Genomic DNA, 24,356 nt, shown 5'->3' with positions numbered 1-24,356 from the left:
CTTCTTTCGTTTTCCCGTTTCGCTCTTCTCTCTCTTGTACTTTGCCCATCTTCCAAGGTCCTCCAGGACCCGTACATAAGGTGCTCTCCTTCGGTACTCTGACCCCACCGCTCTACTGACCGCCTTGGAGTAGATCATCGCCTGTCACTCGTTATCGGCCATTAGCCATCAGCGCAGGTCATCCCCCTCCCCAATCACCAGCCTTCACCACCCACCGCCGTCCTTGTCCCTCGTCCTTTGGGTCCAGCTTTCCCGCCCTTTCCAACATCACATCATCCTCTTCCCCCATTAGACCAGAACTACTACCCGCCCCCTTCCTGCATTCCCTTTTCTCCCTCCTCCCCCCAAAACTTTGGTTCACGGTCCCCCTCATTATATTCGCTACACCCGGACATTCCTACGACTTGCATCTATACATCATCACTTCACCGCTTTCCACAACGTGCTGGGGGTAACATCTGTCGTGCGAAACCAAACACCCCCCGACTATCCATCAACATATTCCCATCCTTCTATATCCTGCTGGACACGAACTCGCTTTGCTCGACACACTCGACCAGCTTAGTTCCCTGGCACTGCTCCCAGCCTAAGCCCAGACTCGTTTCCCCCCCCCCCCCCCCCCGACGGGCTCCTCGTTCTTCCTCCCTTCCCAGCTCCCAGCTGTACGATCCTTGTTCATCCTGGCTCCCCTGATGGGCCTCTCCCCGAGTCCAACGTCTCGATTCTTGCCGCGGTAGTTGTGGTTGACAGAGCGTGGTTGGGCCGTTGGATCTCCCTCGGAGCTTCATCTGCGGGATATCAGAACGCAAGTGGCCGAGTCACTCGGCGACAGCCATGGCGTCTCAACATTCGCGGAGGTCACGCGAGACCTCTCGCCCAGAAATGACCATCGGTCCCTACACTCGGCATAATAAGATCGGACAAGGGAGCTTCGCGACAGTCTACCAAGGTGTTCACACGGTGAGTCATCGAGTATCGATTTACCTTTTCCTGGAATGCAGTGCTAACAGTCGCGGTTCTTTGGCCATTAGAAAACTCGCACCTTGGTAGCCATCAAGTCCGTCAATCTATCGAAGCTCAACAAGAAGTTGAAGGACAACCTTTCTTCCGAAATCGATATCCTGAAGGATCTCCATCACCCGCATATCGTCGCCCTCATCGATTGCCATGAGTCTACGTCACATATCCATTTGGTCATGGAGTTTTGTGCTCTCGGGGATCTTTCAGCTTTTATCAAGAAGCGAGATACTCTATACGATCATTCATCTACCCGAGACATGATTGCCAAATACCCCAATCCACCCGGTGGGGCTCTCAACGAAGTGGTAGTTCGGCATTTCCTCAAACAACTCTCTAGCGCCCTTCACTTTCTGCGTGAGCGAGACCTCATTCACCGAGACATCAAGCCTCAAAATCTCTTGCTTTGTCCAGCGCCAACTTCATACCGGAGCGGAACGACTCAGGTTGTCCCGTACAAGGGCAGCGACGATTCCTACGAACCAACGACGGGGCTGGAGACGCTACCGATGCTCAAGATTGCAGATTTTGGATTTGCTCGGTCTCTACCTGCCACATCACTGGCCGAGACGCTATGCGGGTCGCCACTTTATATGGCACCCGAGATTTTGCGGTACGAGAAGTATGGCGCCGAGGCTGATCTCTGGTCCGTTGGCACGGTGCTTTATGAGATGGTAGTGGGTCGACCTCCCTTCCGGGCTACGAATCATGTCGAACTTCTACGGAAGATTGAAAAGGGGGAGGACCGAATACGATTCCCTGAAGAGAACCCGGCATCGGAGGACATGAAGAAGCTTATTCGAGGGCTTTTGAAGCGCAATCCGGCGGAGCGGCTGAATTTCCCCGAGTTTTTCAAGAGCAATGTTATTACAGAACCCATTCCGGGTTTGATTGCGGATGACCTGCCCCGAGATCGTCGGCGCCCCTCTGCAGAGCTTGGACGTGGACCTTTGCCGTACCCGACCGACGCTCGTCCTGGACAATATGGGCAAAATGATCCAATGGTTGGGAGGGATTCACCTTATACCACTGATCAGGAGGAACGTATTGCATACCCGCCCCCGCACCGGACGAAGTCATCGCGGGAGAAATCAGAAACCCTACCGCCATCTGCTTCACCCATGCGTCGGATAGGAAGCGCCGACCGACCTTCAACTGGTGTTTCGAGAGAGGGCCCTAGGGGTGGAACACCGCCACAGCGACCTAGTGTAATCGCTCACGCTACGGCACCCGGTCGACAAGAGCTTATCGATCGGAATACGCCAGCAGCAGCGATGGAACGACAGAGAAGCCGGAAAACCTATTCTGGAATGTCAAAGCCCGGTCAAGATGATCGGACGGTGGAAGAGCGCGAGCAGGCTGCTCAGGAAGTGGCATTTGAGCGGGATTATGTGGTAGTTGAGAAGCGGGCGGTGGAAGTTAACGCGTTCGCAGATGAACTGGCACATAGTCCCCGGATTCAAGGTGGCTTTGCTCGCGGGCCAGGTAGTTCTGCACCTCGTCGTGCAACTACTCAGGGACTTCCGACTGTGGGCTCGACCTCTCCGCATTACACTTCCAAAGCTATGCAGGTCATTCCTGGACGTGCGCGAGCTGACTCGATTCACCAACGTCAACATTCTTACGAGCGACGATATGGCCAAAGCCCGACGTCTGCGACATCTGCGATCTCAAAGGCTCTTAATATGGCCAGTGGCCGTTTGTTTGGAATGGGATTTTCACCTCCCTTGGCTATCACCAAAGGCGGGCGGTCGCCACCTCTCGCCTACAACCCCTTCCCGGCCTACCCGGCTGCACAAGCAAGTTTGATGCTCATGGGCGATGGAATCAAGACCACCGCAGCTGTTGATGAGGACTGCCGGACAGTCCAGATCATTGAAGACTGCGCTACCCGTAGTGACGTTGTCTACGGGTTTGCAGAGGTCAAATATAAACAACTTATTCCGCTGGCTCCATCGGCCTCAACAGACCCGTCTGCGCGACATGTTGGTGGAGGCGAGGACCCCAGTGATTCCGATGATGGACTAACGGTCGACGCCATCGTGACTCTTTCCGAGGAGGCCCTGGTTCTCTACGTGAAGGCGCTATCCCTACTGGCCAAATCCATGGATATCGCTGGTGCTTGGTGGACACGCAAGAACCGAGAGGATAGCTATGGGGACTCATCGCACCGTGGCGATAACAGTGTACTCGCTGGCGCTCGGATTAATAATGTTGTGCAATGGGTTCGAAGCCGGTTCAACGAGGTCTTGGAGAAAGCCGAGTTTGTGCGTCTGAAGCTCATCGAAAGCCAGAAGCGATTGCCTCTCGATCACCCTAGTCATCCGGATAATCATTCAGTGGGCTCTACTGTTGCCTCCGGTGGATCCGCCGACGTGGTGGTGAGTCCTGGGGTTACGGCTGAGAAGTTAATGTATGACCGCGCGTTGGAGATGAGTCGGACTGCGGCCATCAATGAGTTGACGAGCGAGGATCTTGCCGGATGTGAGATTGCCTATGTCACTGCCATCCGTATGTTGGAGGCGGTGCTAGAGGACGATGGATTGCACTCGACTTCGGGACAATCACGGAACCAACAGCATTCTTCTCAGGGTGGCGACAAGTCGACGGTGGATGGTCTGCAGGGTGAGGATCGTCAAGTGGTTGTTAAGTGTAGGTTTTCTCCTATTATCCGTCTTGCCTTTCGTATGACAACGCTGATCCCTAACATTTGCAATAGTGGTGTCTAGCATGCGCGGCCGCCTTGCTGCTCTAAGAAAGAAGCTCGCCCTTCTGGCAAAGCGAACCTCGGGGACTACCCCGACCATGAACAGTGGACGAATGCCATCGTCAAATCTAGTCCCCGTGTCGCATGCGACAGGAGCAACGCCACCTCGATGAACCTGTTGACAATTTTACTTCCATCCGCTTACATCCCGCGAAATATTGCATCTTCAGCCTCTCAATTACCAGGTCACTATATAAACCGCGTCATTGTGTCACGCATTCGTCCCTTTCTACGTTACCTCATTTCCATCTCCCCGGGCGAGGAGATACTAATTCTTTTCATGTTCATGTCGTTGATTCATGTCCAAATTTTTAAGTGCCCTGCCATATATCCCACTGCACGAGGGGGAAGCGGAGTTTTTTTTTGTCGTCGTTTTCTTTTCCCCCTTCTTGGATTTCTCTCCTCTTTTTCCTCTTCCTATTCTTATCCCGTTTTCTTCTTCCTCTTTTGTTTCATCTTTCTCATGGGGTTGCTTCCATCGGCGTTTTCACGTGGGGTTGTGGCGGTATACAGACTGGTACCTATTTTGAACTGTTTTTTTTTACGCGAGAATTTTGGATTGCACAAGATCAGGGAGTTTTTTTGGGGATTATTCTGGTCATGGATGGAATGGAGGATGGGTTGCATGTGATGCAGATTTAGATGAGAATGCCCTTGATCTTGGATTGAATTGACATAGTTTCAATGAAACTCTCCTAATCTAATGAGATAAACTGAATGAGGGCGCAAACCTTGAAGGTCGTAAGGTAGTCTTGGTTAAGTATGGTTTAAGAATTCTTTGCTAGCCTCCGTCTGGGAAGATGTATGTGAATCCTGTAGCTATCTCGACATTTGGCTGGCCGTTCTCTCCACAATACCCTGTCAGGTCATCCTTGACCCACTTGTTGCATCGAAATCTAGACATGTCTTATCCTACATTGTGGCTGGCTAAACTAGGAGTATCCAGATATCTCGAACAATTCCCCCATTATAGTCCCCTCAGACCTTGTTCAAAACTACAGTAGGACCCACGATGGACGCCATAGGGTTGGGCCATCTTCAGACCCTTTTAATTCAGACCCTTGACGTCAGAATTGTACCTCGACATTGAACTCGATAACTCGGCAAGGTCTAGACAATGAGGCGATTTGACGCAATCAATGTCACCTCACTCACATCAGAGTCAGGGACCTGTCGTCGAACAAACTTATATTAGAGCTTGAGCGGATCGATTTGAGCCAAGGGTTCGTGGAATGGCGTGATCGGTTTCCATGTGTCAGGGTTTCACTGCGTTCTTGGCCATGTCTAGGCGCGGAAGTACCGAGATGTACTGCAATATCGATCTCAAATCCATTATCTATAGATCATTGTGAGATGTCCTCTGGTTAGGATCAATCCGTCTATGTTGTGTACTATTATAGTACTGAGTAGACTCTATGTTCTTGAGATTCTCCAAAATTATGCTCGTTGAACTGCCCTCCACATTCCTGCCGCAACGCCCTTCCCGCATGCATCCCGAAGGTCCAAGCTCGGTCCAGGATTTTGACTGTTCTCGGCTGTCCCCGAACAACTACTTTCTGGGAGTCGCCGAGGCTTTTCTTGCTGAGAAAAACCTCGCATACAAAAGCCAGAAAATGACGAGATTAGTCTCGGCATGAAAGGTCAACTGACCTTCCATTATTCTCTCATGTAGTCTATTCTATAATGTAGTGCAATTCGTCCTATCCTATGTACTGTAGTTGCTTTTCGCGTGTGGGATGCCGACCTGAACTAGACTCGGCCCGGCCAAGAATAACGTGCGCACTAACACCATTCACGACCTTCCCTTCTCGAACCCTTCCATTCGAAAACAGGAAAGTGGATCGAGTGAGGCTGCCTTCTGAGCACAGTATTCTGGAACACCCACGAATCAAAGCACATGGTTTCTCTCGATCGATCCAGGCGGCAATGCTCACCGTGCTCGGGTTTTTCTCTGAGGTAGTATCCTGCCCAGGCGGGATGGTATTGCATCACTTTTAGCGCCAGCACATCATCTATAGCTGACCCCGTTGCTAGCCGTGGGTGATGAAATATTATAAGCAGTTCAGCGTCAGAATCTGGCAGTTAAATTATTATGGGTAACGACTGAAAATTTTTCGAATTCAAGATGGCGGATTCCACGGTGTCATCTGTCACCGAAAGGACTCCGATTAAATCTGCCGTATACAATGCGAAGCCTACAGAGACTGAGAATGGACCTAGACCCGCGGATGGAATTACAGGACTATGTTAGCATTTACTTCGAACTCTGGTTTCAAGATATTGATATGTCTAACGTGGCGATAATTTAGATGAAGGAAATGTCTTCGAAGCGTCACCCGAGAATCGTCGACAGTTGGGTGTTTTCAGCGCGACGCTGCTAATTTTCAACCGCGTTATTGGAACCGGTATATTCGCGACGCCGGGCACAATTTTATCTCTTTCTGGTAGCGTTGGTCTCTCACTGATCATGTGGGTGATTGGTACGTTTATTGCCATGGCTGGAACTGCAGTGTACATGGAATGGGGCACGGCTATCCCAAAGTACGTCTTTCTTGACCTTTGAAAAGAGTCCATACTGATTGGCGTTCCTAGAAATGGAGGCGAGAAGAACTACCTCGAATACGTCTACAGAAAACCCAAGTTCCTGGCGACGGCCATGTTCGCTGCCTATGCATTTCTCCTAGGCTGGGCTGCCAGCAACAGCGTGGTGTTTGGCCAGTATATTCTCAACGCAGCTGAGATCGAGGTCGATCGATGGAACCAGCGTGGTATTGGACTGGCCTGTCTCTCAGCTGCTTTCCTCGTGCACTCCATCGCTCTAAAATGGGGTATTCGTCTCCAGAATCTGCTCGGCATCATCAAATTGATTATTATTTTGTTCATTGTCGTGGCGGGCTGGGTTGCCCTTGCTGGACACACCAAGGCCGAGACGCCGCATAACTTTCGGAATGCGTTTGAAGGAACCAAGGGCAGTGGGTATAGCATTGTGATGGCGCTATACAATGTCATTTGGTCTTTTATTGGATACTCTAATGCTAACTATGTAAGTCAATATGCCCAGTCAGTGAGTGATCAGGCTTGGAGCTAATGTGGTATAGGCTTTGAGCGAGACGAGAAATCCAGTTCGTACCTTGAAAATCGCGGCACCACTTGCAATTGGCACTGTCGGTATTCTATACATGTTTGTCAACATTGCCTATTTTGCAGCGGTGTCGAAGGAGGAAATGCTAGAGTCGGGCACTGTGGTTGCTGCTGTCTTCTTTGGAAACATGTTCGGGAAGCAGGCTGAGAAAGTCATGTCTGTCTTTGTGGCTCTCTCGGCCTTTGGCAATGTTTTGTCAGTGCTGTTCTCACAAGGTCGAAGTATGTATGAGCCCAAATTTGATGTTTTGCTGAAGACTAACCAGGTCTATAGTTGTCCAAGAGCTCGGTCGAGAGGGTGTTTTGCCCTTCTCCAAGTTCTTTGCCAGTAACTGGCCATTCCATTCACCAGCTGCCGGTCTGCTGGAGCACTATATTGTGTCGGCAATTATTTTGCTGGCTCCTCCACCTGGTGATGCCTACAACTTCCTTCTCAAGTGAGCATGCATACCGTATCCAGAATATTTGACCTTGGCCTAATCAATCTTCTAGCCTCATCTCATACCCGCTCTCGATCATCAACGTCTTTGTTTCAGGGGGCCTCATCTATATCTACCTGAACAAGAGCACCAAGTACCCCAACTGGAATCCTGGGATCCGAGCGACGCTTCCAGTGACCGTCTTCTTTCTCTTGTCGAATGTGTACCTGGTTATTGCTCCCTACGTGCCCCCCGATGCAGGCCAGAATGTCTACGAGCAGCTGCCATACTACTTGCACTGCGTTGTTGCTCTGGGATTATTTGCGCTCGGAGCTGTCTACTATGTTGTCTGGGCTGTACTCCTACCTCGATGGGGCGGTTATGTGCTTGTTAAGGAGTCAGTGGTGGATGCAGATGGATGGTCGCGCAGTGTGTTTACGCGAGTGCCGCAGTCTTCTGCAGCAGCGCGTTATTAGATACGGTTTACTGAACTAAACATACACGGATTTAGATGGACATAAATGAATGTTTTCAGTGTTAAATTTCTGTATATATATGAATGGGATAGTTTCAGTGCAAATCTTAGCGGTATGGGGCTGCATCTTAGTACCAGCCACCGCAATATGCCTAGGAAGCGGTGATAGATCAAAGCAGCAGCAAAGCAGCAGCGAAAATTCACTGCTGACAATTTCTTCCAAACTCCATTGGTAGATATAGATGTCCCAATTCTCTATGGAAGCCTATTCAGGAATGCAGCAAACGAGCTGTGTATCATAGACCCCTCAAACTGACTGGTGCATGGTCTTGCAAGGAGGAGCAGCTCAAAGCTACTCCACAGTCGACTGCCGTGGAAGAAACGGGGCATGCGCTGGTATTGACTTGCGTGAGGTGAAGAAAGAAGAAGAAAAGGAAAAAGGGAAAAGAAGAAAAAAAAAATTAGGCGGCCAAGGGAATGCGCGGCCAAGCGCTCACCGCCCTGGTTCTGCCAGGGAAGTGATTCTTTTTCGATTGGGAAATTGGATTGTTCTCCAGATTTGGGTTGCTGCTGTCTTTCTTTGTTCCATTTTAGCTTCTGTATATTATTGGGTGCCTGGGCCCTGTGTATATTATATTTCTCGTTTGTCCTGCTTTGGCCCCTCAATTGACGGGGGTTGTTGTCCTGATGCGTCGTTTCTCCTCGCGTGCGTTGCTTCAAGCAAAGCCACCGCTTCTATCCGCCAGACCCCTCCCCCTCTTTCTCTCCGCCCCTCGGTCAACTCTAGCTTCAAGTTCATTCTCTCGCCCTCGATCTCTTCAGCCTCGTTCATCCCGCTTATCTCTCTCCCAAACCTCCAAGCGATACTGCTCCTACCGAAGAATGTGCAGCTCCCGACGTGACGAGCCCTCCGGCTCAACCAATGTCCAGGGCCGCGAGGTCCTGCCTACCAATGTCAAGCCGGTGCATTATGACTTGACTCTTGAGCCAGATTTCAAGACTTTCAAATATAATGGAACGGTTACCATCGAGTAAGCAAGCTCCGAGAAGGATGGAGCTGCGGAGTCTTTGCTGACACGTATACACAGCCTCCAGGTCAATGAGGACACCGACTTCGTCTCCCTTAACTCCAATGAGATCGACATCCACACTGCTAAGGTCCACTCCAAGGGCGCCGTCATTGAGTCCAAGCCCGAGATCATCATCAACAAGGAGACCCAGGTGGCCACCGTCCAGCTCAAGCAGGCTATCTCCGCCGGTGCCGATGCCCAGCTGACTCTCACCTTCACTGGTATTTTGAACGATAACATGGCCGGTTTCTACCGGTCCTCATACAAGAAGAATGGCAAGACCGAATACATTGCGTCCACTCAGATGGAGCCCACCGACTGCCGTCGGGCATTCCCTTGCTTTGACGAGCCCGCTCTCAAGGCCAAGTTCACGGTGACCCTGATTGCGGATAAGGATATGACCTGCTTGAGCAACATGGATGTTGCCTCCGAGACCGATATCAAGGACGGCGCGAAGAAGGCTGTCAAGTTTAATACCTCGCCCGTCATGTCCACCTACCTGGTTGCTTTCATTGTGGGTCGCCTGAACTATATCGAGACCAAGAACTTCCGTGTCCCTATCCGCGTCTACGCTACCCCGGATCAGGACATTGAGCACGGTCGTTTCTCACTCGAGCTTGCCGCAAAGACCCTGGCTTTCTACGAGAAGGCCTTCGATAGTGATTTCCCTCTGCCCAAGATGGACATGGTGGCCGTGCCCGATTTCAGTGCCGGAGCCATGGAGAACTGGGGTCTGATCACCTACCGCATTGTCGATCTTCTGCTTGATGAGAAGTCTAGTGGTGCTTCTCGTAAGGAGCGAATTGCCGAGACTGTCCAGCACGAATTGGCCCACCAATGGTTCGGTAACCTCGTGACCATGGACTTCTGGGATGGTCTGTGGCTGAATGAGGGCTTCGCTACATGGATGTCGTGGTACTCGTGCAACGCCTTCTACCCCGAGTGGAAGGTTTGGCAGACCTATGTCATTGATAACCTGCAGAGTGCCTTGTCTCTTGACTCGCTTCGCTCTTCCCACCCCATCGAGGTTCCCGTTAAGCGTGCCGATGAGGTTAACCAGATTTTCGATGCCATCTCTTACTCCAAGGGCTCTTCCGTGCTGCGCATGATCTCCAAGTATCTTGGTGAGGACGTCTTCCTCCAGGGTGTTCGTGCCTACATCAAGAAGCACGCCTACGGTAACACCGAGACTGGCGATCTGTGGTCTGCTCTGGCTGCCGCCAGTGGCAAGCCCGTTGAGTCTGTTATGGATATCTGGACCAAGAACGTCGGTTTCCCTGTCATCAGTGTGACTGAGAACCCTGATTCCTCTTCCATCAGCCTGAAGCAGAACCGCTTCCTGCGTACTGGCGATGTTCGCCCCGAGGAAGATAAGACTCTCTACCCTTGCATGCTTGGCCTGCGGACCAAGGAGGGCGTTGATGAGAGCACCATGCTGACTGAGCGTGAGGCTGAGTTCAAGGTCCCCGATCTTGACTTCTTCAAGGTCAATGCCGACCACTCTGGCATCTACCGTACCTCCTACTCCCCCGAGCGCCTCGCCAAACTCGGCCAGGCTGCCAAGGAGGGTCTCCTGACCACTGAGGATCGTGCTGGTCTGATTGCTGACTCTGGCGCTTTGGCTTCGTCTGGTTACCAGAAGACCTCTGGCCTTCTGTCCTTGCTCAAGGGCCTGGACACTGAGAGCGAGTTCATCGTGTGGAACGAGATGCTTACCCGTATTGGCGTTGTCCGCGCCTCCTGGGTCTTCGAGAACAATCAGACCAAGGATGCCCTCACGACCTTCCAGCGTGAGCTGGTCTCTGCCAAGACCCACGAGTTGGGATGGGAGTTTTCTGAGAAGGACGGTCACATCCTGCAGCAGCTCAAGGCTCTCATGTTCGGCTGCGCTGGTACCGCTGGCGACCCCGTTGTTGTCAAGGCTGCACAGGACATGTTCGCCCGCTTCGCTGCTGGCGATCACTCCGCCATCCACCCCAACCTCCGCGGCAATGTGTTCACCATTGTCTTGAAGTTCGGTGGTGCCAAGGAGTATGATGTCATCCTGCAGCGCTTCCGTGACGCCCCTACCTCTGACGAGAAGACTACTGCCCTCCGCTGCCTCGGTGTTGCCGAGGACCCGGCTCTCGTTCAGCGCACTCTCGCCCTCGCCATGAGCGAGGAGGTCCGAAGCCAAGATATCTACATGCCTTTGGCCGGTCTCCGGAACCACGTCACTGGTATTGAGGCGCGCTGGACCTGGTTGAAGGACAACTGGGACGCGATCTACAAGCGTCTGCCTCCCTCGCTTGGCATGCTGGGCACTGTCATCCAGCTTTCCTCTTCCGCCTTCTGTACTGAGGCTCAGCTGAAGGAGGTCGAGGCCTTCTTCGGTGCCAAGGACACCAAAGTAAGTTTTAATAACCCCAACTTCAGTATCCTCACATCCAAATCGTCATCTAACAATTCTGCAGGGCTACGATCGTGCTGTCTCCCAGAGCTTGGACGCCATCCGTGCCAAGATCAATTGGCTGCAGCGTGACCGCGAGGACGTCGAGTCCTGGTTGAAGAACAACCAGTACCTCCAGAGCAAGCTGTGATTTCTTTCTCTTGGCGCGCCCGGGGGTGGTCCTTGTTTTCGGGGGTTTGCTTTTAAAATCGGGTTCACGCAATACTAGGCAATGGCGCACGGGTTGTGTCCTTAAGCCTCTGGAACTCTCATTTGCTATCTATCTCCACACTCTACTCAACACAGTCACTGGCATGGAACCACTTAGTACCACATCTGCTAGGAAAAGTTCAACTAGAGCTAGAACGAATAATATGGATAATATTCCACGTTGAACGCACACTGTAGATAACCCTGAAACACTGCCTCTTTCCTATGATCGTTCTAAGATAAGTGGAATAAATGGAGTAGGACAAGTCCGCTGGATTTCATTAAGAACATCGTTAAACCCCCAACTGCCGACCGGCACCCATCGAAGCAGTAAGAGGATGGTGGTATAGATTCAAAATAATACAGAATTTTCAACAAGCATTTACGCCCATCCGCCCTTTCCTCCAAACCCGGAGCTATCCTCGATCTTCTTTCCTTGACCACGTGTTGGTTTCGACTGGGCCGCCTCATGCTTCCGCAAGTCCTCGGGCACGCGAGAAATAGGGGATTTGATGAGCATTTGCTTGAGATCGTACCTGGAGTCAAAGTTAGTTTCCTGATTAATATGTGGAAGAGTGAGGGTGAAGGTGAAGGGTAGTTTGAAACGTACATAACATCGGCATCCTCACTACCCAAGAACGTGATAGCAATACCACTCTTGCCCGCACGACCGGTACGACCGATACGATGGGTGTAGCTCTCTATGGAGGTAGCCATATTGAAGTTGACGACAAGCGAGACGTCTGGCACATCAATACCTCTACCAGCGAGGTCAGTGGCGACCAGGACATCGGTAGCACCACTTCGGACAGACGCCAGCGCGGCTTCACGTTGTTCCTGCGTCTTGGAACCATGCAAGGTAACGGATGAGAAACCCATTTGTTTGATTTCGCGGGCGATGGCATCGCAGTTACGCTTAATGTTGACGAAGACGATGATCGGAGGGCGGAAATCGCCTGAGGAGAGAATCTCCGCGAGTCGCTTCTTCCGCTTGTCTTCGCCGGGAATCATTTCGACGCGCTGCTCAACTGTGTCGACTGCTTCACCGACGCCGCCGATTGTGATGATGGCCGGACGGCGGAGGTATTTTCGTGCAATACGCTCAACGGCCACGGGCATAGTGGCCGTGTACATCATTGTTTGGCGGTAGCGGTCTCGCCCGCCAAGGTGTTGTTGCATGGCGCGTGGATTCTCGGCCTCTTCAGTATCGGGCTTTTCGTTAGTGACTGGAAGAGCATCGAGAATCTTGTTGACAGGTTCCTCGAAACCAAGATCGATCATACGGTCGGCTTCATCCATAATCACGTAGCAACATTGACTGAGAACGAGCATTCGGCGCTCAATACAGTCGACAAGACGACCGGGGGTGGCGATAATAATTTCCGCGCCATCGCGCAGACTGAAAGCTTGTTCCTCAAGCGAGTGACCTCCAACAATACTGACGACGTTAAACCCAAGTGGCTGTGTGAACTTTTTTGCCTCAATCTCGATCTGCTGGGCCAACTCACGAGTAGGCGCCAGGACAATCGCATACGGTCCGTCGTTTTTGCGCCATTCAAACTCGTCCAACCGTGGAAGCTCTGAGATGTATACCAGTAGCGGGAGCAGGAACGAAGCTGTTTTACCGGAACCAGTCACAGCGACACCAATAAGATCTCGCGACTGAAGAGCAATCGGAATAGCTGCGCGCTGAATCGGAGTAGGCTCTTTGTAGCCAGCACGATCGATGAGCTCCAACAACTGCTTCGACAATTGACTTTCTTCCCAAGAGCGCATGGGGTTTGGCACACTGCCACCCTTGGTGGCGATGTTGAAATCTTCCTTAAAGATACGCCAATCTCGCTCCCGCATGTGTTCCAGTCGCTTCTCGCTCCAGTGCTTATCAAGCTGATTCCGCGTACTTTCCTCGCGGCGTCGACGCTCCATCTCCAGGATCTCCTTGGCGCGCATGCTACCCGATTCATGATCCCGGGTCTCCAGTGCTTGCGCATACTTGCGCACCATGTTATCTGCAACGTCCTCTCCGAACCCTGCCAGTCTGCCACGGCCGAAGAAGTTTGCCTCGTGTCGGCTCTGGTATAGTGGATTGTAGTCGCCGCTGGTGTCTTCCTCTACATTCCATTCGAAGTTGAACTTCCGGTCCGTGGTGCGCTTGCGCTTCTTCTTTGCCGAGAAGGTCGAGGTCTGTTCCGTTCCCATGTATCGTTGCTTCAAGAGCGCTGCGTGTGCTGTAACCTCGTCTTCCTCGGTTAATTGTTTCTCTCCTTTGGAATTCTTCGACCTCGGCTGAGACGGCGGGTCCATGTCGCGATTCCGTGATGGCTGTCCATTTCGCGAAGCAGCTGGCCCTGTTGGAACGTCACCACGCATGGCGCGTGGACCGGTAGGGACTCGTCCAGCTGGATCTCGGCGATCAGGGTCCGTTTTCACTGGTTTCACTGGTTTCACTGGCTGCGACTCGGATGAAACCCCATTGCGACTGGCACCGTTCAAGGACGCCTTGGCTTGTCGTTCAGCTTCTACTTCTTTGGCTCGTTTCTCCAGTGCGAGTTTCTCACGTTGTGCTTTGGACAAAAACTTCGGCTGTAAGAGTTGAAAAGCAAGGGTTAGTAAATGATATAGGTCCCGCGATTGCATGGCGCTCGATTTCGAAGGGCAGACATACCTTTGCAGCTGCGGCATCCGCATCCTTCTTCTTCTGGATAAGCTCTTCCACACTCAGTGGAGCTGCAGCAGACTTCTTCATTCCCCATCCTAGCTTTCTCTTCTTGACTTCGGTTGGGGGCGCGGGAGGCTCATCTTCTGGAGGAGGAGGAGGAACCGTAGCATCTGGCGGTGGCGGAGGAGCACCCAAGTCTTCAGGAGGAGGCGGAGGGGGAGTTGCTGGGCGCTCTATTGGATCTGGAGGAGGGCCAGGAGGGCCAGCGGAGCCGTTCATCACTATCCCATCCATAGTTGCCCGAAGCAAGAGCAAGTTGATGGTCAAGAACGAGAAACGGGCGGCGAGATGGTCGTTGAGCGCATCCGCATCTTGAATTTCTACGGCGGTCAGGACGGGCCAGTCGCGTGGTCACGTGCGATAGACGGCTGTCTGCGAAGGAGCATCCTCAAGCGCATTCTCAAGGGTATTTACGTAGGGCCATTTCCGCAGAGATGATGAAGAAATATAGGGGTACTTGAACCTAGGGAACTATGACAAGGCTACGTGAGTTGCATATTTGGCGCTCATGGATTAGACTTGAGATATGAGAGAAATTCACATTGAATGCCTAACTAAAGTACAATTGATCCGAATGGGACCACCATGTTGCTCCAATAACAAAGGGGTACCAGGTAGAGAAGAGGGGAAAGCAGTGACCAAATAAAAGACCACTTTGGGGGAAATGAGGGTCTTCTCGGCTCACCAAAATCGCTAACAAACCTGCAGGAAACGAGAACGAGGCCTGGAATCGGCAAGAACATGATGCTACATGGAAAGGAAGTCACCCACCCAGATTGAGAAGGTGTCGGACACCCAGCAAAAAGAAGAGGGGAAAAAAGGAGAGCTGCGTGAGAAAACCGCCGGGATGAAAGCATTCGTAAAGACACATGAGGGAGAACTGAAGCCATTGTCAAGGCACCAGGATCAGGTGGAAGCCATGAACCTAGGCAACTGGTCCGCCATTGACAGGGGCCTGGTGCTGTTGCCAAGCGGCATATGCTTGAGCAGTAGCAGCGGCTTGGTCTGGAGTGGGTTGTTGGCCCGGGGAAGCAACTGGGGGCTGTGCGGCAGCGGCGGGAGGAGCCGCGAAAGTGCCTCCAGTCCGAGCAGCAGCCACAGAAGCCGGGCCGTGAACCTCACGATCCAGAGCCATGTATTCTTTGGCAGTGTCCTTGGTACCTCGTTCGAGGAGGTATGCCATATAGATTTGCACGAGTTCCTTGACAGTCTCCGGGAGAAGGGTACTATTAGAGCGCACATCAGAGACAACCTGTTTGATGCGGTCATACTGAGTCGACTCAGTCTCTGCACTTGTGGGTTGCTCAATCTCGAACATCAGATAGCTAGTCCAGAACGGCCGGCTGTCAAGGTAATACTGCTGGTTATCCTGGAACACCTTGCGAGCATCATCGGGGGCGCCCTTGATCTTCCACAGGAGACGAGCCCACTCAGCAACGAGCGCAGCCTTTGTAGCCATTTCGCACTGTGGGGAGTCCAGCTGGGTCTTGTATACTTCAATGGCCGCCTCGAGGCCACCGTGGCGGCGGCACAGATTAGCCAGAGAGATAATAGTCTCAACATGGCTAGGGAGGCTCATGAGGATAGCACCGTGGATATCCTTGGCAACATCTGTCCGGCCTGACAACTCCTCAAAGTACGCATAGTGCAGTCGAACCGTGGGGTTTGCAATGGGAACATAGAGGTAGCTAGCGCGCTGGTAGATAATTCGGACTTCTTCCTCTTTGCCTGACTGAGCAGCCATCCATCGTGCATAGCGGAGCCAGAATTCATCGTAATGGGCGCATGTCACGAGGCAGCGCTCGTACAAGAACTGGGTGCGACTGAAAGAACCTTCAGCTTCCTCGAAATCAAGGTATTTCTTCCAGTTGGTGAGCTGGCCTTCATCCAATTCAGTCACGTGGAAGTATGGCCGCTTGATCTCTGACTCGAAGGTCCAGCGCTTGGTAGTCTCGGTCTGCGTCTTTGAGAACACCTCCAGGTGGTAGTTATCAACCCGCAACCGCAGATCACGCTCAATTTCAGCCTCGGCTTTGGCGCCTGGGGGGACTTGAGAGGATCCGGCCTCGATTTCCGACCGGAACTCGGACATGGTCTCTGCAGGTGCTAATTCAGCCAAAGGGCGAGTCTGCGCAAGCTGGCGATAACGCTCAAAGTAGCGTGCATACTGGTGCATCGGGATATGAATAATCCGGCCAAGAATGGCAAAGATCTTGTCCTGGGCCTCAACGCGTTCTTCGAACTCGAGGTACTTGTCCCAGAATGGATGTGCCAGGAAATCCAGGCCTACACTGCTGGCGCCACGTTCAAACAGACTATGATGATGCCCAGTTAGTATGAAATGTTCAAGGCACCAGTAGATCATGGGAGGAAGGGGAGGTATAGGGGAGGAAGAAATGATGGGGCAAACATAGGCGATCACTCTGTCACGTTATGGCAGGCCCGAAAATCAACGAGGGTGAGCAAGCTATGAAGAAAGCAGCCAGTGCTTTGCGCAGAAGGTCAAGATGGGGGGGTCATCGAACGAAACTGTTCCTTGGGTTGTCCAGGTAGGAGGAAGAAGGTCTTGGTCATGTGGAGAAGGAAAGCAGCCTGAATGAGCCATGGGTGAGAAGTAAACACCAGTTGAGTCTGGGTGGTAAGGCGATGATCTCTCACCCGTCATCAATGGAATCGCAGTGACTGGCATGTATCCATCTTTCAAACACAATCGGCATCATACAGGCTTTCGCAAGCTGCATTGGTAACGGTTACAGGGGAAAGGGAAGGAAACCAGCTTTTTGCTACTTACTCTCGAATAATATCGGCATCGTGTGAAGTTTCAGCTTTGAAGGAGCAGTAGTTGGTCCAGAGGTCTACCGAAGAGGAGATACTGGCAACACCTCTTTCATAGACCTAGATTTCATGTTATCAGCAAATGCGACAGATCGCGGATTGCGTTCGTAAAAGTGGGGGGCTGGGGACAAGAGTCCATACCATCTCTGCGGCTTCAGTGCCGGTGATTGAGAATTCTAGGTCGGCATATTTTTTCCAGTATCCGAAGAGAAGAGGGAATTTGGCAAGGAACCGATCGTAAACGTTGCGCACTGTCGTGATGGCCTGCGGATTGGAATTGCGATTGATTCCACCCTCGAGGGCTTCTGCACCGCGCACAAGCTTCTCCCAGGTCTCGAAGTTGTCCGCATCATCGACCTGTGTGAGATGTTAGTAACGGTCAGAGACATATGGTGCGGGTCACTACGCTCTTGACGTACCAGCTCGGTCTCAAGCTTCCTGAGCTCCGTGTTCTCCTCTTCTGAGCCTCCAAAATGATAGTCCGCCATGATGGCCGGGATTCTGGGTATGCGCACAATTAAATAGGGGTATCAGAGCAAATAATGTTGCCCAGCGACAAGAGACAAGGGCGATAATGGTAAGAATGGCAAGTGTAAAGGGATGCTGAGGCTGAAACCGACGGAAAACTGGAGCCGAAGGAAAAGACGAGTTGGGGAAGTTCTCCGCCTGAGGCGCCGAGGCGAACAAGGCGGTAAGGCCACAACAACGTCCTAAAATGGATTAGTGCGATGCGGCCAGCGGGCTTCAACTTTTATCAGTTGCCCATCACCCCAAAACATCGTGATCATCTACGGCCTCAATTGATCACCCCCTGACGGCCGTGATGTCTTCCATCACTTCAAATGTGGGCGTACTGCCTGCTCGCCTTCGCAACTTCTTTGCGCGCTACCCTCCCCAGATCTATTCTTCCCTGGTCGCGCCGCGTCCGACTGCTCCGGAGGGCGAAGCCTCCGCCGACCAGACGCTTCCCTCGCCCTACACCCCCGATCGTGATGCCAAGGGTGCCCACCGGCCAGACCCTGAGGCTTTCTCGCCCTCTCGTGCCCTCTTATACAACGACTCTAAGAATCAGAACCCATTCTTGCCGCGGAAGATCTTCAACTCCAAGAAGTGGATTGGTCCCCGATATGGGCTACGACAGCAGGCAGATCTAGTCAAGTTGGCTATCAAATACAACGTCGAGCCACTCTTGCCCCCGGGTCCCAAGTCCACCGAATATAAGGCCTCCAAGCTGGCCGAGCGTGGTCTGCGGATCAAGGGAACTGGTATCGGCCAGAAGGTCAAGGGTCACAAGTGGGAGCGGACAATGGAGGCAAGACACGAGGAGCGCCGCAAGGCGATGGTGGAGATGCCGGAGATGATTCGTTTGTGGAAGCAGGTGAGTCTATTTCAAATCACTCTGGTCATGAGAACGGAGCTAACCTTGTCTTGCAGAGAGGTCATGGTCGCGGCTGGAGACAGTGGCCGAAGCGGTAAATGGGACGGTCTATGTGAAAATATTGCTTTATTTCGTTCGATCGTTTCTCACCGGTCCACTCTTGCCATATCTGTCCGCGCCATCGCTCGACCAATTCCATTACGTGTGGAATCCCCTTGGCAGAAGCATTTGTATGAATCATTGCAGGGGTTTGGGATGGGAGTTTTTCTTTGATTTGCGCCTTTCTTTTACAAAACTTGTACAATATACAGCGTGGGCATCTTGCCCAATGATATCCGGGAGGCTAGACTTAAGCCATCTCGCCACTGTGTGCATATAGGACACCAGGAAATCAACATTGAGGTTTATTTTATCCTACCACACTAGCTGAAATGCATTATTACTTTCAAAGAACTCTATGCAGGTGCAGGTTAGTCCTAGCAGCAAGCGTGATATTGAACTGGCCGAATGTAGCTGAACCAAAGCCTCCAGCCTGCATTCCTAGAGGTAATGGCCCTGGGCAAACCTGGTCCTTGTTCTTGATATTGCAGCATCTATAGGATTCAGGACTAAGTTGTAATTTGTCGAGTCCCCTGATCCTTGCAAAATAATCTGCCTGCCCCAAAGCAGATGTGCGTAGGCATGCATCCTCGACATAGTTGGTTGCCCGTGAGCTGCCGTGGCTCTCAGGGCTCGAATCCGGCCCCAAAAGTTGCAGTATTTTTAGGCCAAGCGGCTCTTATAGATCCTGGCATGAGTTGGTAAGCTGACATGATGACCATCGTTAGCTAAGAACCTTGACAATAGTTAAGAGTACCTAACGCGGCCAGCTGAACTACTTAGCATGAATCCTGTGAGTCACGGAGTATGCCTTGGATAAATGTGATATAGGTGATATCTGTCGGTCCGTGATCAATGGAGTACGTCAAGCAGGGCGGTGGTTGGTGCACAGTATTCGGCCCCTGCAGGGAAGTATATGTAGCCAGGATTAACCTCAGCTGCAATTATGCGGACTCGACCATACTGACAGTCACGAGGCCGGCGAGATGATCCATGGGCCCCCTCCCCCAATTATCCTCAGCTCAATGCCCCAACCTTGGAAATGGTTGGATGGACATGCCTGGAAGAGTAAACCTTACGAGGCGTGCACCAAAACGCGTGGGCAAAGCCGCAACGGCAGGGTCCACGTCACATGACATGGCTGTCTCCCATATTGCCACTTGAGTATGCGGGGGAGTGCAACCAATTCATCCGCTTCGACAACCATCGCCCCTCTTGCCGAGCGCGTTTCTTTATAAAGGCAATGGCAGCTCCTGATGGATACATATGTCATCTCTTGAGCGCAAGCCAGCATTCATTAATATTCGTGTGGAAACAAAGTACACATACACATCGCTTTTGAAGCGCTTGATCATCCCTGTCGGTAGGCTCCGATCGTTTATAGTTATCCGCCTTATCTGCGGTACCCCCTCAGTTTCCTCGAACCCGTGGCCCATTGTTTCATCGTTGCACAAATATGCAGTCTATTTCTGGATGCCTCTTTTGATACCCGTATGCAATACTTCCATCGAGCGTGAGACTGACAGATGGTCGGCCTCAGATTCATGCTTTGCCAGCGTTGGCTATAAAGCGACCGTCTACCAACTTCGTTCGAGACGAGTTGCCCAAGACCACCACTTCTATTTTGACTGTTGCCCGTACTGGGATCTTCAAGTTGCATTTGCACGCTTTCAATTACGGACAATTCTATTCTCTCATCCATGATCATGGAGCACTCAAGCACTGAACCTCCGCTGGCTGGATATGGCGAGGGTTATTCTACAGATGTGGATACTATCCGTGAGCAGGAGTATCCCTTGTTGAACGGTGCGAATGATTAATCCCTATTCCAGTGATTGCTATACTGACTGTGTCTATATTGGCTTAGAAACGACATACCTTGACCATGCCGGCACAACGCCATATGCCAAGTCTATGATTGAGGCTTTCTCGCAGCAGATGACATCAAACCTTTTTGGGAACCCCCATTCAATGTCGCTGTCATCGCAACTTTCTACTCAACGGACAGATGATATCCGCCTGCGGGTTCTCCAATTTTTCAACGCAGACCCTGAAGAATACGATCTTGTCTTTGTGGCCAATGCAACCGCGGCCATAAAGCTTGTCGCTGATTCTCTACGGGACTCTGATCATCGCGGCTTCTGGTATGGTTACCATGTCGACGCTCACACTAGTCTGGTTGGAGTGCGCGAGTTAGCAGACATGGGACACCAATGTTTCCAAAACGACGCAGAAGTAGATTCTTGGATCCCTGAACTCCCCAACCTCCAGGCAAAGGCGCCGAGACTCCTTGCATTCCCAGCGCAGTCGAACATGAATGGCCGCCGCCTCCCTCTCAGATGGTGCAAAGAATTGCGTTCAGCATCCCAGCAAAGTGGAGGGAATGTATACACATTACTTGACGCCGCGTCATTCGTGTCAACGGCTCCGCTTGACATTGGCTCCGTGGCGCCAGACTTCACTGCACTCAGCTTCTACAAGATCTTTGGATTCCCAGATCTTGGCGCTTTGATCGTCCGAAAGAGTGCTGCGCGTGTATTTGAGAGGCGCAGATTCTTTGGTGGAGGTACGGTCGACATGGTCATTGCAGCAGGTGTACAGTGGCATGCAAAGAAGGAATCTTCTATCCACGAGCGGCTCGAGGATGGGACTTTGCCTTTCCATAGTATTCTGGCTCTCAATGCCGCCCTTGATACCCACAAACGTCTATATGGCTCGATGGCAAACATTTCCAAGCACACAGCCTTCCTGGCAAAGCGACTCTACAACCGAATCTCTGTGTTAACTCACTGGAACCAGGCAAATGTGTGCCAGGTATACCAGACGAACGCAATCTACGGATGCCCTACTACCCAAGGGCCCATCATTGCCTTCAATATACGGAACAGTCAGGGCGAATGGATTCCTAAAACCGAGGTTGAGAAACTGGCAACTGTCCAGAATATCCAAATACGAACTGGGTCAGTTTGCAACCCTGGAGGTACTGCATGTGCTCTTGGATGGACGGGCCCAGATTTGCGTCGCCATTACTCTACTGGCCTACGTTGTGGGGACGCCCACGACATCATAGGTGGACGACCAACTGGAATCCTCCGTGTTAGTCTAGGCGCGATGACAAATATGAAGGACATCGACTCCATCGTTGACTTTATTGAAGAGTTTTACGTGGAGAAAATCCCACCTGTTGTTGCATTGAATCCGCCTCTCGAGGAAACTGACATTGTTGGACGTCACTTCTATATTGAAAGCCTTTCAGTCTTCCCAATCAAGAGCTGCGGTGCCTTCAAAATCCCAGAAGGCAAACGATGGGAGGTCAGAAGGGAGGGACTGGCCTGGGACCGAGAATGGTGCCTGATTCACCAAGGAACTGGTTCAGCGTTGAACCAAAAGAGGTACCCACGCATGGCTCTCATTCGCCCTGCTATCGACCTTGACCGGGGTATTCTGCGAATCAGCTGTGGTGTACTGACCGACCAAGTGAGCCTTGAGATTTCACTTGGATGGGAAGACACCACTCTCATCTCCACGTCTCTTTGCACAAACACCAAAAGACCTTCCACGGTCTGTGGCGATCAAATCTCCCTGCATGCTTATTCCTCACCGGTTGTATCTACATTCTTCTCAGATTTCCTTGGTGTTCCTTGCACACTTGCCAGGTTCCCAGCTCAAACTTCCAACCGATACTCACGACCCCCTCGCATGTCGGGCACATGGAAAAACAGATTCCGAAAGCTTATCATGCCCGGTTCATTCCCGCTTGATCTACCACCTCCTGTTCGCGAGACCACTCAGAACCCCCTCCTGCTCTCCAACGAGATGCCAATTTTAGTTGTGTCTCGATCATCCGTCAACCGTCTCAATGAAACGATCAAGGCCAACACTAAACAAGGCACCGGTGGAAGCAAGGCCGTTGCTGCAGATGTCTTCCGAGGTAATATCGTCGTGGCAGAGCGACTCGCCCAACTCGGAGATGTGGAGCAGCCCTATGCTGAGGACCACTGGTCTTCTATTCGCATTGGCCCCGATCAGCTTCGAGTTGATGTTTTGGATGCCTGTCAACGATGCCAAATGGTTTGCATCGACCAATTTACCGGTATTCGAAGTGCAGAGCCCTTCTCCACACTCGCAAAAACCAGAAATGTGAATGGCAAAGTCTGTTTTGGTAAATATGCAGCACTTGCGCCGGAAGAGACAGATGTCTTTGAGTCGCTGCCGGATCACAGGACGGTGATGGTGGGAGACATTGTTATGCCTGTATACCACGATGAATGATCGTAGGAGTCGGATTCTCTTTTCGGAAGATTTCTCGGGACTCTCCATCTCAGCTCAATATGTAAATACGATCGAAGAGCCGAGATTGTACAACTCTGCTGCTACTTTATTGAACGCTTTCGCTTCTTTATGAACATCAGCACAACATTTCGGAATTCTCTTTCAACAAGATTCATTGATAAATACAAGTCCTCCGGAGACCAGTCGACTCTTCCTGCTTAGACTCTCTCTGCATGTGTAATATCCAGCTTCATATTACAATATATCACAGTCCAAAAAACACGGGATGCACCGAATATCAACCTCTTCAATCTGAGTCTGCTCATGGCTAAACCAATAGGCTTTCATCATACGTACTGGACTCAGCCACAAGACATGAAACAATTTGTTGTCCCCTGCGTGCCAACTGGATTGTCCAACTGGGGATCCGGTCGTCGAAACCAATTAGCAAGGAAATTAGTACAATGATCCACATGCTCCATCTTGGGCAGCATATCATCAAGTCGGTCTCCACGCATATGGACGTCATGCCTGCGTCTCAGAATGTACAAACAGTGCACCAGATGCTCGCGTAGAGAAGTCCAATAGAACCCCTGGCTATTGTGCCCAACCTCATCAAGGTCTTTCATATGTCGCGTCATGGCCTCCTCATAGTAATAGACAAAAGGCTTGCCAGCATTGAACGTCTCAAACTCCTTAGAATCATGCGGACATTCTTGGTGAAGCCAGCATGCCGGCAATGGATCGTACTTGCAGCCCAGGGATTAGGCTTCCGTTGTGGAGTTGCCGCAGGAGAGAGTCCTTCGGGGAGTTGTTGGGAGACATTGTCGCTGGCCATGCCATGCAGCTGACTTGAGTGGGGATGATTTGACGATGATTACTTCACGCAGAGGTTCAAACGTGAGGATAGCAATCATGGTGAAGACGAGAAGTATCAGGACGAGCAGGAGACTGCTGATAGTAATTGCGGCTAGGTTTCGCTTGGGAAAGAGCGAGGTTGGGTGACGCCGTCGGCGGCGATTTGTCACAGTGGTATCGCTACCAGCATCGTCGTCAGGTTCAGCTTTAGGCACGGGTTGGTACTTCTTCGAGAATACAAGGTCCATCGTGCTCGAGAATGTCGGAGGAGGAAGTAGGTTTTCATGCACAGGAAGAAAGAAGTGACTGTACATTCCTAAAACATGGGGAGGGGGAAACATGTCAAGACTATGATTGTGTGAAAAATGGAAGCATCGGTCTTCATGTAGGAAATGAGCAGACAAAGAACTCGAAATTCAGGGTCCACGGCGTCCTGGCCATCGTCGATGATGATCAGGTAGATGGCACGATAGAAGCTAAAAGCGATACTGTCGAGTCCACCAACCAGTAGTATTGAGCGATGGCTTCAGGAGACTAACCCGAAATGGTGGTTAATAGCAACCGAATCCTGGCCAACTCCTGTAGCTAACACGCTGTGCAGCGAGGTGGCAAAACCTTATCTTATTGTCACCCCAATTCATACAAATGGGCGTGGTCCTGTTCGCAAA

At 51.6% G+C, this 24,356-nt stretch overlaps 8 protein-coding genes across 8 annotated transcripts; 5 read left to right on the top strand and 3 right to left on the bottom strand.

Moving 5' to 3' along the window:
- Nucleotides 1-834: 834 nt before the first annotated feature.
- On the top strand, nt 835-3,897 carry atg1 (serine/threonine protein kinase ATG1; the record flags this gene model as incomplete). Its single annotated transcript, XM_056912291.1, has 3 exons — nt 835-960; nt 1,032-3,669; nt 3,737-3,897. 3 exons carry the CDS (start codon nt 835-837, stop codon nt 3,895-3,897), a joined length of 2,925 nt encoding a protein of 974 aa, XP_056761140.1.
- A 2,012-nt stretch (nt 3,898-5,909) lies between these two features.
- Nucleotides 5,910-7,820, top strand: N7458_008908 (high affinity methionine permease; the record flags this gene model as incomplete). Its single annotated transcript, XM_056912290.1, has 6 exons — nt 5,910-6,030; nt 6,094-6,325; nt 6,377-6,827; nt 6,883-7,147; nt 7,200-7,362; nt 7,418-7,820. 6 exons carry the CDS (start codon nt 5,910-5,912, stop codon nt 7,818-7,820), a joined length of 1,635 nt encoding a protein of 544 aa, XP_056761139.1.
- Nucleotides 7,821-8,701: 881 nt separating this feature from the next.
- Nucleotides 8,702-11,468, top strand: N7458_008907 (M1 family metallopeptidase; the record flags this gene model as incomplete). The annotated part of the gene is made up of 3 exons (XM_056912289.1): nt 8,702-8,850; nt 8,908-11,278; nt 11,343-11,468. The coding sequence occupies 3 exons, from the start codon at nt 8,702-8,704 to the stop codon at nt 11,466-11,468; spliced, it is 2,646 nt and encodes an 881-aa protein (XP_056761138.1).
- Nucleotides 11,469-11,909: 441 nt separating this feature from the next.
- On the bottom strand, nt 11,910-14,480 carry prp28 (mRNA splicing protein PRP28; the record flags this gene model as incomplete). Its single annotated transcript, XM_056912288.1, has 3 exons — nt 11,910-12,063; nt 12,138-14,110; nt 14,193-14,480. 3 exons carry the CDS (start codon nt 14,478-14,480, stop codon nt 11,910-11,912), a joined length of 2,415 nt encoding a protein of 804 aa, XP_056761137.1.
- Nucleotides 14,481-15,171: 691 nt separating this feature from the next.
- Nucleotides 15,172-17,569, bottom strand: N7458_008905 (putative mRNA splicing protein (Prp39); the record flags this gene model as incomplete). The annotated part of the gene is made up of 4 exons (XM_056912287.1): nt 15,172-16,561; nt 17,038-17,141; nt 17,223-17,438; nt 17,501-17,569. 4 exons carry the CDS (start codon nt 17,567-17,569, stop codon nt 15,172-15,174), a joined length of 1,779 nt encoding a protein of 592 aa, XP_056761136.1.
- A 335-nt stretch (nt 17,570-17,904) lies between these two features.
- N7458_008904 (mitochondrial 54S ribosomal protein mL59) lies at nt 17,905-18,557 on the top strand (the record flags this gene model as incomplete). The annotated part of the gene is made up of 2 exons (XM_056912286.1): nt 17,905-18,459; nt 18,516-18,557. 2 exons carry the CDS (start codon nt 17,905-17,907, stop codon nt 18,555-18,557), a joined length of 597 nt encoding a protein of 198 aa, XP_056761135.1.
- A 1,707-nt stretch (nt 18,558-20,264) lies between these two features.
- Nucleotides 20,265-22,830, top strand: hxB (putative molybdenum cofactor sulfurase protein (HxB); the record flags this gene model as incomplete). Its single annotated transcript, XM_056912285.1, has 2 exons — nt 20,265-20,364; nt 20,426-22,830. 2 exons carry the CDS (start codon nt 20,265-20,267, stop codon nt 22,828-22,830), a joined length of 2,505 nt encoding a protein of 834 aa, XP_056761134.1.
- A 764-nt stretch (nt 22,831-23,594) lies between these two features.
- N7458_008902 (uncharacterized protein) lies at nt 23,595-23,936 on the bottom strand (the record flags this gene model as incomplete). The annotated part of the gene is made up of 1 exon (XM_056912284.1): nt 23,595-23,936. The coding sequence occupies one exon, from the start codon at nt 23,934-23,936 to the stop codon at nt 23,595-23,597; it is 342 nt and encodes a 113-aa protein (XP_056761133.1).
- Between the last annotated feature and the right edge of the window lie 420 nt (nt 23,937-24,356).

Source organism: Penicillium daleae, assembly GCF_028827525.1.
Source record: "Penicillium daleae strain IBT 16125 chromosome Unknown utg000008l_segment0_segment0, whole genome shotgun sequence".
NCBI classification, from domain to species: domain Eukaryota; kingdom Fungi; phylum Ascomycota; class Eurotiomycetes; order Eurotiales; family Aspergillaceae; genus Penicillium; species Penicillium daleae.
Note: the sequence above shows the minus strand (reverse complement) of the source record. Positions and strands in the feature narration are given on the sequence as shown.